General features: G+C 36.2%; 1 protein-coding gene across 1 annotated transcript in view; it reads left to right on the top strand.

The window, feature by feature from the left end:
- Positions 1-4,681: 4,681 nt before the first annotated feature.
- The window catches only part of LOC145105110 (uncharacterized), a 31,582-nt gene continuing 20,301 nt past the window's right edge, over positions 4,682-15,962 (top strand). Inside the window, exons 1-2 of the mRNA XM_079042245.1 lie at positions 4,682-5,287; positions 5,368-5,425. Of these exons, the coding sequence (XP_078898371.1) occupies positions 4,682-5,287; positions 5,368-5,425 (664 nt within the window). The remainder of the gene's footprint in view (positions 5,288-5,367; positions 5,426-15,962) is intronic.

The raw sequence follows: 15,962 nt of genomic DNA, 5'->3' as shown, positions 1-15,962 counted from the left end.
AAAGAGCTTCAAGCTTATTGAAGTAATCAGATAAAGAAATACCATTTTGCTTAGGAGAATTAATTTGTTGATGAATATTAAAAATCACAGGACCATCAAATTTAATATAAGTTTCAAAAAGATTTTGCTAAATATCCTCAGCAACTTCAGAATACGCATGACTAGCATAGATGAAATCATAAATGGAAGAAAGAATCCAAGAACAGGCCACAACATTTGCCCTATCCCATTTTTAGTTTTAGTTTGATCGACACTACTCTTTTTTAAAGTACCATCAACTAACCCTAATTTGTTTCTAGCCTTGAGGGCCCTACTTAAAGTTTTCATTATCAGTCAATTTCACAGTAACAATAATAGTTATAGAATTATTAGATAGATGAATGTAGATATGATCATCAACGTTAACTTGATCATCCTTTCAACTTCCTACAGGAGGATCAGTAGGACCATCCATGAAAACCGATTAAAACAAATAGCTGACAAGAAACACAGATGACAATCAAGAAACACAAATAGTAGCCAAAGTAAACCAAGAAATCAAACAACTGTAATGATCTTAAGTCCAGATGGTCACCACGTTATCGGGGCCTAGGACGACCAACACAGAGTCAAAGAAAACAAAACAGATGCACGTAATAACTGGTGTACATAAGACAACCAGGATCTCCCAAACCAATAGCAAAAAAATATAAAAAAGGAACAGAGAAATCCTCACAGTGTAGATGAGAACACAAGACGACGAGTCGACTCCCTTGTTTGTTCCTTAGTAGGGTTTATAGGTGATAAACTCCGACCCCTAGAGAGTTATTTCAGACGAAGAGATTAATCGACATGAGCAGTCGTAAAAGCAACATATGCCAATGTCGAAGCACCGGAGGATGACGACGAAGCACCAAAGACCGTGAAACACACCACAGATCACAATTGATCGACCTGCAAGAACATACAAGATCTTGCAGTACCAGGATCTTAAAAGAGATATGAAATTTGTTTTGATTTAGGAAAAAATTTGCGGAAACCCTAGATAGAAACAAAGATTTTCACAGTTTATGTATGAAATTTAGAAATCTCAAGGAGATAACACCAGATTCAACACAGACTATGATGACCTAACATAAATTAACCAAAAAAGGTCAGAAAAATACCTTTTGAATTAATGATAAGAGAAGAAATCCTCAATCGAGTGTAGAAGTCGAAGAATCAGAACTTGTAGCTCTGATACCATGCAAGAAAATATGAAGAACGCAAACTCAACACTTTTCCAACATCATCAATCCATTCACTATGAATCAGATGGTTTACATCGAACAAATTACAATAGATAGCCTCACTACAATCACACTCGTTCACTCAGTTTTACATAAGATTTACAACACAAAGGAAGAAACCTTAATCAGAAATCCTGAGATATGAAGAATGAGATAGACAAATAACTGTAAAGTAAAAATGAGATCAAATTATGAGAGAATTGTCAGCTACATTCAACATATAGCCAGATCATGAGAATGACCTGTTTAACTAACAAACCTCGCATCTCTTTCCCATAACTTACATAACGATCCCTACAGAATAAATAAGAAAACACAAAATACCCACAAACCAACCATACAAATATTAAGTTTGAAGTAATAAATGTATATATTTTTAACACTTACTATCATTTTAAAACTTAAAACCATAGTTTGAAACTTTAAAAAACAAAGGCTTTATGTTAAGGTTTACCATGAGTTTGAAAAAAAAGAAAGAAATTTAAGAATCTAGCTAAGCCACTTTCTTTAAATATAGACATCCCGTTATAATCATTTGCAATTTCATCTATGGGACATAGAAAACAAAGTATAAGGTAACACATATTTAAAGTACAAAGACTAATTATATTTGATCTCTTATAAATAAAGGAGAATTAGACATTAATTTATAAATATAAATACAAAAGTATAATTTCTTCCTTCTGTGTTTTTTTTCAAAAGCATTATGAGAAATATTGTTTCAACCTATGATTTATAATCTTATTAAAATATTTATTTTTTTTAGAAAAAATATCAAATTCATCGGTAGAGATCTGTGTGCATGATAAATGTTATTATGGCCCATGTGATTTAAGGTGTACAATATTAACTTTTCATTATATGTATCACTTTTTTATTCAACTTTCTCAATCTTGATGATAACAAAACATTCAAAACCAAATTATTAGTAAAAATAGATTTTTCATCTTATTATATTTAATTTAAAGTACTATAATATTTTCATTAAGCCAACCATTTATTAAAAAACTCATATTACAATGACTTGATTATGTTTCAATAATATACCTCTATCAATAATTTTACCAATTATTAGTAGATCATTTTACACCGGCGAAATTATTTGGAACAATTTATATGACCTGATCATATTTGTTGATCTAAACATAAAAAATATATGAATCTACGACTGTATATGTGTGTTCATATTCTGAAAATACACAATAGGGGACGGTGGGAGAGGTGTGGATGCATGTGATCACGTGACACCTTAGATTTTGCCAACCAGTTTTCACGTAGTTTCATGACCTGGCCTATTCTACCTCAGGAGTCGCAATGCACAAGTCTCTTATGCATGGGACACACGTGCACCTGGGCTTTTGTTTTTGGGTTATCCAAAAAAAAAACCGCCGTCATCTCAAAACATAAACGAATATACCTCTCTAACCTCCCACAATTATACTTATAATTTTCAAAATCTGTACTTATGTTCAATTTTTATTTGAAATATTCTTGCGAGTTGTCCATTCATGAAATAAATTTGTAGTACTCTAAGTGGAAGAATCATTTTACATAAGCTCTATAAATTTTGGAAATAACAATAATTGATTTAAAACGGCAAAAAGCTTAAAACACAAAAACCGGAAAACAAAAAGAACCGAATTGAAATCACGTTTGAGCTGGCATCATAGTTGTCTTATAACATTTTAACGAAAAACTAATTTACTAACGGTTAATTAAAGGGCTATCTTAAAAAATATTTCTTATATTTTATATTTTTTTAGGATTTAATTTTTGTCTGAAAAAAAACTTTTATTTTTGGGTAAATTACACGGATGGTCCCTGTGGTTTGGGGTAACCTGCGCACCTAGTCCCTGAGCAAGATTTTTAACTTGGATGATCCCTAATGCTAAAATTCGTAACCCGCCTGGTCCCTCACTTAACATTCCGTCTAGTTGCTCCGTTAAAAAAACCCACGTGCAAGGCACGCAGGGGCATTTTTGTCTTTTTAATATTCTAGAGTTACCGCCATGTTGTATATGAAGAGGCGATCATTTTCTTAGTGCTCCATCTTTTCGTTCAGAAAACCCAGAAAAAAATTTCATAGTCGAGATAAGAAAACCATAATCGTGATATCTTCGTCTCTGAAACACAATGGTATTGTGGCATATACGTGCAAATATGGAGGAAATCGATGTTGGACGTCGTTACTATAAGTAATCTTTCACTCTCAATCTTCTATAACTTCGATTTTGTTGAAACCTAAGCTGAAGTAGGTTATTTCACAGGGGGGGGGGGCATCCGACAATCTTTTCCATTAGCTTGTACCATGGTGGAGAGTTCACCAAATTTCCTGGAAGAAAGTACATCAAAGGAAAACAAACGTATGTGGACTTACTCGACATGGACACTTTTTCAGTGCATGACATTGATGAAATGATGGAACAGTTAGGCTATGTTGATGAAGGTATACCTTTGTACTATCACTTTAAACGACCTTTTCAGATTTAGATTTCGGGTTATTTGCTTTGGGTAGTGATCAAGATGTGAGACATCTGGGTTCCTTCATTTCCAAGCATAAGTTGATTGAAGTCTATATTGAGCATGGAAAAACCCAATTACATACGTACACAATGTCCCCAAATCAATCAAAAATTCAAATAAAGGATATTTTGAACCTCCAACATGTTCTCGTAGGCTTTTCTTAGATTGGTATGATACTGGGGAAAAATGTTGTTGGGGATGCTTCTAAAGAGGCTAATGTAATTGACCTCACTAGAAATGACAATATGGACTTAACTGTTATTGATAATGGGGATAATAACAAGGAAGAAAATCCATGTGCTGAATTTGAAATTGGGGACAAATTTGAGCACATAAATGAAGTTGAATTTGGGGATGGTAACAAGGATGGAGAAGATCCATGGGTTGAATTTGAAAGTGGGGACAAATTTGAGGACAGAAATGAAGATGAATTTGGAAGCGGGGACAAATTTAGGGATGATAGTGGTTATGAATCCAGTGAGTCCGATGACATAGACTTTTATGTTGATAATGACAACATCTTAGATGATGTAGAAGTTGACATGAATGATTTCAATGATAACATTGATATGGATGCAGAGTGGGTTGGAGGTAAGAATGACAATGTGGTACAAGAAGAGAATGAAGTTGGGGAGCTTAATGAAGTACTAAATAACGAGGTTCTTTTGTCAGGTTCATCTTCGGATGAAGGACCAGTTGCTCAATGAAAGAAGACCATCAAAGCTATCTAAAGAGCTCACGAGAATGATGAAGAAAATGTTGTTGAACCATTTTATATCCTTCAAACCTTTAATACATCCCAAGATTTTAAAGAAAGAGTTAAACTCCATGCTATTGAGACAAGAAGGGAACTTGATTTTGAAAAAAATGACAAGAATAAGGTAAGAGTTATGTGTAGGGGGACAATAACAAAACTGGGAAACTTAGACAATAATGGGGAAGGTCAACAAGAAGTCAACAATGAAGATGAAGAAAAGTGCCTGTGGAGCCTCTATGCTAGTAAATGGAAACGTGATATAAACTGGATGGTCAAATCTTACAACAAAGAACATTGTTGTCTCCAAACGCGGAATGTTAAAGCTTGTACTTATAAGTTTCTCACCAAACAAATTGCAACTCAGGTGGAATCTAACCCTATTATTCCAATTCGTGCTTTACAAGAACAACTACAAAGTGATTACCAAGTGGGACTTTCCAAGATGAAAGTGTTTAGGGCTAGAACTGAAGCTCTCAATCAGGTGCGAGGAGATTATGTTGGTCAGTATGCTTTATTGAGAGATTATGTTCTAGAAGTTCAAAAACATAACCCAGACACGACTGTGAAGATTGATGTAGAGAGTGAACCAAATCAAAATGCAGAAACTAGAACTTTCAAGCGTATATACATCTGTCTTGGTCCTTTAAAAAAGGGAGTTGCTGCTGGAAGAAGAGACTTTCTTGGTCTCGATGGTGCTTTTATGAAGGGTCCATACCCAGGACAAATACTTTCAGCTGTCGTAACCTTTTTTCGTATGAACTACATTTATATTATAAAAAGTTATATTTTAGGTTAATTGTGAAATGATTACTTATGTAGGGAATTGATGGTAATAATGGAACATATCCACTGGCTTATGCTATTGTGGAATCTGAGAGTACCAACTCATGGACTTGGTTTCTAACTTGTCTAGGGGATTATTTGGGTTTAGGAACCAACTCGAATTTTACATTTATGACAGACATGCAAAAGGTATTAATTCGAATATCAATTCAATACATTATATATGGTATACTTTTAATACATATTTTCCATGTATAGGGAGTGTTACTTGCTATAGCACAGTTGTTTCCATGCGCCTGTTGGGTTTTGAGCATTCTAACACTCCTAAGTGTACATGCAACCCTAAATACCTTGGATCAATGTTTTCTCTATTATACATGCAAATATGAACTTTCTAAGGTATTCATCCTAACTAGCATAATAACATTGATTCACATGAGTATATCAAGTTAGAATTACATACCTCTTTGCTGTAGAATGACTTCATGAAGCTTGAGTGCCTAGTGCCCCAAGTGTGACACCTCAAATGGTTCACACAACACCAAATACACTTGGAATAACTTGAGAGAATTAGAACACTTCATCAAATCGGCTAGCCCTTTCTATCACCCATAGTCGCCGATTTTCTCCAAGAATAAGATCATTATATAGTTAGGGTTACACCATGTAAACCCTAATTGTCATGGCCTTTCATTTCCATGATCCATGGGTACAAATAAACCATGGAGCATCCATGATGCATCTTATGGGTTTTAGCCCAACTTGACAATCCATGGAGCATTAGCCCACTATATAAGTATGGATGATTTACACAATCAACCCATATATTTAATTAGTCTTCTTTTGATCACTTAATTAATACTAGATTAATTCTTGATCAATACTAATTAAATAATCTTATTAATATATTAGAACTTATAATATATTAACCAACCTTAAGTGTTATTTCTCTCATTATAGTCTATCCAAATGCATGATGCCATGCAACCCAAATGGACCATGTCGGGTCGGGTCAAGTCTTACCAATTATAGTTATGGACTTAGACATTAATCCAACAGTCTCCCACTTGGATAAGTCTAAAATTATTATTGCGTATGACTTCAAGAACGACTGGCAATCGTAGCTCTCAAAAGCTTCCGTCGAACTCTGACCTTGCCGATGATCTCTGACCTTTGTTAATGTCTTGTCCATTAGATAAGGGATCATATATTCCTCCATTCTAGATATCATATGGACTGAGACATGGATTGTAAATCATTCTCTCTGTCCAGTTGTTGTTTCCCGATTTCCGATTCATGAAGGTAAAAGGAATGGATAAACTTCGACTCATATGGCTTGTTCTACTACTTGTTGAATCATACACAAAGGCACGTTTTATAACATCGAGTTACCAGTGCGTTTTCGTGCAATCAATGTACAACCAACTCATAGTAACAACTCATATCTCTAGGTTTGAAGAATATAAGATATTATCATCTCATGATCACTCGTGATAAAATCCATGAAGTGATTCAAATGAGCGTGTGTTGAATCCAATACTCAGAACTTATGAGCACTCATGAGTGTTGTAGCACCACTTTGTCCACCAACTTGGACCTCTACAAGCCAACTCATGACAGTCTTGATTCATATCTACTTCCAACATATGATCGACTGTGGATGGTTTGAATAACTTAATCATTTAGGAAGAGCGACTTAGTCATTCAGGAAGTCAAAACATGCAAAGAGAAACACAAGAATAAATGAATCAAATATGGTATCAAACCCTATGAATATAAATAAACACTTTTATTTATCACCATACTGATTACTCATTATTCATTATTTCGGTTTTATCAACTTTATACTTGAATTAAAAACACTAGTTGTCCCATGCTCCAAGCATGTACACTATGTTTTTCTTAAACAATAGCTTTGCCATACACCAAGTATGCACTCTATGTTTGTCTATGACTTTGTGAACTAGATCGATTGAACATACTTTCAATGATTCTGTTTTCACACTCCCAAATCCGTATCAAAAAATGTAAGAATTCCAAATTCCTATCATTTATCGAAATTTGTTTAGATTTTAAACTTATATGCACTGACCACTTGTAATGAAAGTGTACAAAGTTACAAAGACTTGTCAACAATCATTATAAGGTATTCCAATGTAGTTCAACTCCATGGAAACTAAGTCTCATATTCAAGGTACATTGCTTTGAACATGCTTCATGCATTAAGTTTTCTAATCTTACACAAAGAACTTCCACCTATGGAGACAACTCCAAATTCTCATTTTGACTATCACTTCTGAACAAGAGATGCCTCTTTTCAGAATATGTCAATATGGTCCTTCCAAAATTAGCACTATACTTCCAACTGTCCCTGAGCAACCAATCTTTGGTAAGCCTTAGATTGTCCTCGACAATTGCTTAATCCTTTTAGTCATATCCAATTCTAGACCTTTTCCCTTCTTAATGCCCCAGGCATTTGAAAAATTTTAGAAAGGACAAATATTATAGCACATGCAATCGATCCTGTACCCAAAGCAAATGGGACACGATTCATGATGTCTCACATAAAGACATGATTCTAGACTAGTCTTTTGCTACAATATTTTTATTTGCCATGTTCTCTAAAGTTGTCTATGAAGAGGGATGCCGTAATCATAATCGAATTTTGAGAACGCAATATATGGAATTTCCTTAAGTTGAACCAATCCAACATGAAATTCATATATATATATATATATATATATATATATATATATATATATATATATATTCTTGACTAAAGATGATTAAGGTCTCAATCTAAGCCTTTAGAACTGAAATGAAGTATATCCTCTCCCTTAATTATAGCAAAACAACTTTTTCAACCCCTGCAACTTCACGAATTGAAAGTTTTGTTTTTAATAATTAACATTGCTAACTTGCAATACTTATCATAATTATCATGCTCCCGCTAACATGATGATTATTAGCATAACACTTATGCTCCCACTAGCTTTGACATGTAATCAGAAATCAGCTGGACTTCTAGAAATCAATACTTTATTGACTTTCTTACCAAAGTTCAGACTTCTGATACGAGATTGCTTTGATAAAACTTTATCAAAATTATACACCTTTCCTTAGATAGCATGCATGTGTGTCTAAACAATTTCAGAACTATGAAAAGGGATGCCGTAATCATAGTCTCAATTGTTTAGACCTTTTGCCATCTGCTTCAAATCTACTTGATGGAAGTGTTTCCTCACCATCATTTTCATGAATCGGAGAGAAACCTTATGACCCTTAGATTTTATGGTGTATATGTTCTTATCCATGTGAATCTGTCAAAACCATAATCACAAGACACGGTTAATGACAAATCCAAACTCATATGGACTGAACTCAATCTGAATTTCTTGCCACCTGGCAGCTCAAGGGCCTGCCATTTCTTCCAAGTTGTTATGCAACCAATTGAGAACTCTAAGAACTCATATGCAAAGACAACTTTAACTGGAATGGGCACAGAAATAGAAATATGTCAACACGATAGGTTATAAACCTCACGTCGTGTGCTAGTGTTAAACTACAGGTTATTATTCTTGATTAGACCTTGAAGCTTTCAGAATCTCTAAGACTCCCACTGTCCTCTTGACATATAAGACTATCTTGCCAAATATTCAAGAGATAGTGCAGCTTCTTTATCAAGACAAACACTTCACACACTTGGCCTATGTTGGTCTTTATTTAACCCAAAACATCACAACTTACCAATTTCAAATGTACAAGAGTAGGACACTTTTACTCTTACATTTGACAAGTGTTTTGAACCTTTCTTTAAGATATGTCACTCAACTTACATGTGACATCCGCCTAAAATGGATTCGGGTCAACCCAACCCAATTGGAAATTTAATAAACCCTACTCAAGATTACTTGACGCTAATAGGATCAAAACCCACACACTACGATATAAATTGATGTTAATAGCAACATAATATAGTACAACGTTATAACTATAAACAAATTAAATTTTGATACCATATTAAAATCAAATCAAAGTATAATGCTCTAATTAAATTAAAAGAATCAAACTTGAATGATATAATTAAACTTCAAATCAAAGTAGATTGTTATAATCAAATAATAACCTATCTTTTATAAAACTCTATTTTTTATAAACTTTACTTTAAATTTTATAAAACTCATATATTAATTATGTAAAAGATGCTTGTGTTAGTGGGAAATTATGAAGACCACCAAAAGCAAAAAGATTATTCCCATGGTCTCCCACTCACACCTCCCATCCACTTTCCTTTCCTTTTTCTCCCAACACATTATTCTCTTCACCACTTAAATCTTCTCTATTCTTGCTCTCACTCTCAATCTCGAAATTTCCTCCAAGAATACTCATATTCCATCCAAGAACAATCTATTATACTCAAATCTTCATCCCTCTTGAAGCATTCATCAAGGTATGTTGTTAAAAGTTTCAAATTCATACAAGAAACAAATTAAATCCACCAAAATATCTAAAACTCATTTTTTTCATAAACCTGATTTTTCTCAGAATACCATCAATAAAATAAGAAGTTCTGGAAATTTTCAGAAAATAACTTATTTTTATTGAATTATCATAATTATTTCAATAAAGTAGGGCAATAATTCGCATAAAATACTTGTTGCATTCAATAAATTCTGAGAAAATTCTGGGATGACCTGTATACTGATTAAACATGATATATGAAGTTTCATGCATTTATATTACTGTTTACTATTATTTATGATTTTATTGATTAATTAATAATGAAATATATAAAAAAAATACTTCCCATAGTCACAAATATCTGAAACTTATACACTGGGCTCTACATCATGTTATAAAACTATGGTTAATTTTACAGATTTTTTGAGAATCATTTACTATTTTTCCCGAATTTTGTGTTGTTTAATCATTAAAATATTAAATAAATACTAAAACAGTTCAGAAAAATATACAAATTTTACAGTAATTCATATTGTATGAAATAATGATTTCCTAATAATTTCATAATTTTTCAATACTGTTTACTATTTAAAACTATTTTCCTAAGTATTTAAGCATGTAAAAATACATTTTAATGATTATTTCATATAAATAATTGTTAAAATCTGTAAATAATTATAATTGGGCAAGTTATTATTTTAATAAGAAATTATTAAAATCTGGCCTAAATTGAAAATATAAATTAATTATGCAAAGTAAGTAATTCAATTTAAAATTCATTTAACAAATAAATACCTTAATATTATAATCAAAATGAATTATTGTTAATTCAGCTAATATAAGAATACGTGTCTAATTATTTGTATTAATACTCCATTCTTGTTTAGCAGTTCCTAAACCAAAACTATTAATTATATTAGGTTCTACGCCATTTTGACCCGAATCGTCTATCGTACGACACACGCATTTCGTTTTGGGACTAAAGTGAGTAATCTACCCCATACTTTATAATTTTCAATACTTTTGGGGTGTATCATGTGGTTCTAATATGTTCCAACTTCATTTTATTGTTTTATCACAATTGAGACATTGTTGGGACATTTATACGTGAGTCATTAATTGTATAACTATTGTTCGTTTACGCTACATGTACTTGTAGTGCATTATCATTTTTAGTCTAATCTCCATGACTATGCCCGTATTCTTGAGGTACGTTATGGACAATAATAGCGCTATTGGGTTGACCACCCCGCCTTGGGACGCTAAGGTGATTGATCACACGTGGTTGAGTGTGTATGATGATTAGATGCTCCATCCTATATATATTTATATATATACATATGTATATATATATAGGGTGAGGACTTATTGTTGTTGTTATCAATTGTTAATCAATTTTTGATTTATAAACCGTTATCTCAAATACAATTGTTTGGCGACTTCAAAAGAAAACAGATTTCAAATTATAAATGTTTCAACTTCACAATTTTCTCTACTAAAATTTGATTACTCACCAACTCTCGTAGTTGACCTGTTTTTACCCATGATGCAGATTTGAAGAATGAAGAATGATGACAAATAGGTTGTGCCTTAGAAATCCACAAGACAATTTAAATTTGATGTAATAAATGTGGTTTGCATTTGTATTTGTACTTGTATGTTGTGGATCTTGTTTGCATACTTAGTACTTAATTGAATCTAATCACATTATAACCTAGTTGTCATGAGACTTTGAACAATATATCACGCCTTGATCGATTCCGACAAGGATCGGGGTGTGACTGATTGGTATCAGAGCCCTTGACTATAGGGAATTAGGTTAATTGCCTTGACCTAGTCTATAGCCTCTAGGGTCCTCTCGTATGCTAGTTTATAAAATGCACACACAACTGTATGCAATTCGCACTTAGAAAATCCTAGGAATACCTTTGTGTGTTAATTGCTCCCTTATGTGCATACGTATTACTCCTGACACTTATATGTGTGCATACACTTGTGAATATTCTCCACTTTCTCTGAAAATCACACACATACTCAAGTTGTTTAACAAAATGTATATACATATATGTATTCCTTAGAGCTCATAGGAAATTCAAAGTCATCCACTCTAGTTGGGTAGGATCATAGTAATGGACGCATAGTAACTGGAAGGGGGAGGTGCCGGTAGCCCGAAAGTCCTGACTAGGTAAGCATTCGTATACATCCCAATCAACCGAGGGACCAGTTTGCTTATCTGGGGACCAAAGGCGAGAGTTCCCAAACCTATAGGCCAAAGCGCGTCATTCACATTACTTTTGAGCCATCAAAATACCCGACCTTATCAAACGTATCCGAAAGGATACATTCCAAAATGGCCAACTCATTGGACTATTAAGTTCCCTAATGGGCCTAGAAGTGGGAAAGAAATGTGAAAACTTAGTTTTGTGGGGGCCCACGCAAGTGCTACATGTTTCACATTTAGTAACCATGGAAAGCCCAAAAGGTAACCAACACTCCTAACCATGGCCCAACAAGTGTTTTACAATTATTTTACCCAACAATGTCTAAAAACTTTATTTCCATAATCCATTTACAAATAACTCACAAGTCCATATGCGTGTTTCTCGTAGATGGCATTACGACCCCCATACGCTGCTCGCAACAACAGAAGGCTAGCTGCCCTGGTCGCCAAGGAGGTAGCAAACGTCATCCCAACAATTGCAACCCAACTTCATTCTCTTCAGCCACAAGCTCCAGCAACAACTACTCGTTGCTCGTTCAAGCACTTTCGTAACTGCAATCCGCCTTACTTCAAGGGCACCGATGGTGCCACCGCACTCCTCACATGGATTGAAGAAATGGAGAGTACTTTCATCCATAGCGAGTGTCCTGAGGACCTGATGGTCCGTCATGCTACAGGGTGCCTCCTAGGTCATGCTCTCACATGGTGGAACCTAGAAAAATGGGCAAAGGGAGAGGTTGTTGCCTTGGGAATGACCTGGTCAAAACTAAAAGAACGCATGATGGAGAAGTTCTGCCCTGACAGCGAATTGCAAACTCTCGAGGATGAATTCTGGAATCTGAAACAGGAGGGAGGCGACAACGCGACCTACACCAATAGATTCCATGATCTCTCGAGACTCTTACCTCACATGGTTCAACCTATGAAAATTGCAATACGCCGCTACATCAAAGGGTTACCACGCCAGATCCGTGATTCGGTGACCAGCAGCAGGCCATCTACCCTAGAATCCGCCATTGAATTAGCAGGTCAACTCAATGAGGACAATGTGAACGATGGTGTCCTCCCACGCAAGGGTTCAAAGATGTCAACTGAAAAGTCGACCCCTGAGACCCCCCTAATTGTCAAGTCCGAGTCCTCCCACCGACATGACAAAAAGAAGCGGAAAAGTCATCACCACAACCATGCTGTTATTACCCCTGCTACTCCTATCACCCAAGTCACCCCACCAGCCCAACCAAATAAAAAGCCGTATACCGGACCTCACCCCCTCTGTAACCACTGTAACTATCACCATATGACCACTAGCCCGTGTCGCCTCTGTACGAATTGTGGTCGCTATGGCCACTTGGCGGACACATGTCGTGCACCAAAAACTCAGCGACCACTCTATCTACCCTCAAATCAGCAAACACAAACCCGGTATCCAACTGGAACATGCTTCAACTGTGGTGACCCCACCCATTTCAAAAACGCGTGTCCTAGGTTAGTCAATATCATCAACACCCAAGCCCAGGCAAATCCAACAATGCAGGTTCCAGCTCCCAAAGGCCGAGCCTTTGTCATTACCGCAACCCAAGCAAAGACCGATAACAAGGTCGTAAATGGTACGTTTCTCATAAATAACTGCTATGCGTCAGTACTTTTTGATTCAGGTGCCGATAAAAGTTTTGTGTCTTTGGAATTTGAGCCTATACTTCACACACCTCGCACGATTCTTAATGAGTACTTTACCGTAGAAGTCGCCGATGGAAAATACGTTTCACTCAATGCAGTCATCCAAGATTGCACTTTCGATTTTTCCGGTCATAAATTTTCTGTCAATTTAGTTCCTATGGAACTTGGTAGCTTCGACATCATCGTAGGAATGGATTGGCTATCCCAAAACCATGCTGAAATAGTATGTTACGATAAGTTCATTCGTATTCCTCTCGCCGACGGTCAAAGTCTTCGTATTTATGGCGAGACTCATTCGAAAAAGCTTAGTCTTATGTCATGTACTCAAGCTCGATCATATCTACGAAAAGAATACATGGCTTTCTTATCCCATGTGGTGGAAACAAAGGTCAAAGAAAAGAAGATTGAAGATATTCCGATAGTACGAGACTTTCCCGACATCTTTCCCGATGACGTATCTGGACTCCCTCCAGTACGTGAGCTAGAGTTCCGCATCGATCTTGTTCCTGAGGCTACTCCCATAGCCAAGTCTCCATATCGGTTGGCTCCAACCGAGATGCAAGAATTGGCAAGTCAGCTCCAAGAACTAACCGATAAGGGATTTATCCGCCCTAGTACTTCACCCTGGGGAGCCCCGGTTCTCTTCATCAAAAAGAAAGATGGTTCGTTTCGTATGTGTATCGATTATCGGGAGTTAAATAAATTAACCATCAAGAACCGATATCCGTTACCTCGGATCGACGACCTTTTTGATCAGCTTCAAGGAGCTTCATGCTTCTCAAAAATTGACCTTCGCTCGGGTTATCACCAACTTCGAGTACGGGAAGAAGACATCCCCAAAACCGCTTTCCGAACCCGCTATGGTCATTACGAGTTCACCGTTATGCCTTTCGGCCTAACAAATGCCCCTGCCGTATTCATGGACTTGATGAATCGGGTATTTAAACCTTATCTCGACCGTTTTGTTATTGTCTTTATTGATGACATCCTCATTTACTCAAAGACAAGGGCAGAGCATGAAAGACACCTTCGCCTAACTCTCCAAACGTTGCAAGGAAATCGGCTCTATGCCAAATTTTCGAAATGCGAGTTTTGGTTAAATGAGGTACAATTCCTTGGTCATATTGTAAGTGACAAGGGTATTTTAGTCGATCCCGCAAAAGTTGAAGCAGTCCAGAATTGGAAAGCCCCCCGTACCCCCAAGGAAATTCGGTCCTTCCTTGGTTTAGCCGGCTATTACCGGCGTTTCATTTCAAATTTCTCAAAGATTGCTTTACCGCTTACTTCTCTCACTTGCAAGGGTACACCATTTGATTGGGGACCCAAGCAGGAATACGCTTTCCAAACCCTTAAACAAAGTTTGTGTGACGCTCCGATTCTTACACTCCCTGAAGGATCCGAAGATTTCGTGGTATTCTGCGATGCCTCCAATCTCGGTCTAGGTTGTGCTTTGATGCAAAGGGGAAAGGTTATAGCTTACGCATCACGACAACTCAAAATCCACGAAAGGAATTATACGACTCATGATTTGGAGCTCGGTGCCGTGATTTTCGCTCTTAAAATTTGGAGGCATTACCTTTACGGCACTAAATGCGTAATTTTCACCGACCACAAGAGCTTGCAACATATTCTTAATCAAAAGGAACTCAATATGAGGCAAAGACGATGGGTCGAGCTCCTAAATGATTACGAGTGTGAAATACGTTATCATCCGGGCAAGGCAAACGTCGTAGCCGACGCGTTAAGCCGAAAAGAACATGCCCATGCATTTCATCTAATATGTTCTCCTATCTTGTCCAATCTCAGCGACCGAATTCGAGGAGCCCAACACTCGGCAATTACCGAAAATGACATGCCCACGGGAATTGATGGGGAGTTGGAAACTAAATCTGATGGCATTTTCTATTATCAAGATCGCATCTGGATCCCAGATCGTGACAATCTTCGTATATTCCTGATGGAAGAAATCCATAAAACCCGATATTCCATTCATCCGGGCACTGACAAGATGTATCATGGCCTGAGAACCAATTATTGGTGGTCGGGAATGAAAAAGGATATTGCTTTATTCGTGGCCAAATGTCTTACATGTTCCAGGGTCAAAGTAGAACATCAACGAACCTCTGGACTATTGGTCCAACCAGAAATCCCCAGGTGGAAATGGGAAGCGATCGTCATGGATTTCGTAACCAAACTTCCCCGTACCACAAAAGGACACGACAGCATTTGGATAATCATTGACCGTTTGACCAAATCCGCTCATTTCCTTCCC

This window comes from Lactuca virosa, chromosome 4 (genome assembly GCF_052849685.1).
Source record: "Lactuca virosa cultivar CGN04683 chromosome 4, Lactuca_virosa_CGN04683_v6, whole genome shotgun sequence".
Classification (NCBI taxonomy): domain Eukaryota; kingdom Viridiplantae; phylum Streptophyta; class Magnoliopsida; order Asterales; family Asteraceae; genus Lactuca; species Lactuca virosa.
The sequence above is the reverse complement of the archived record's forward strand: the minus strand, read 5'-3'. Positions and strand labels throughout refer to the sequence as shown.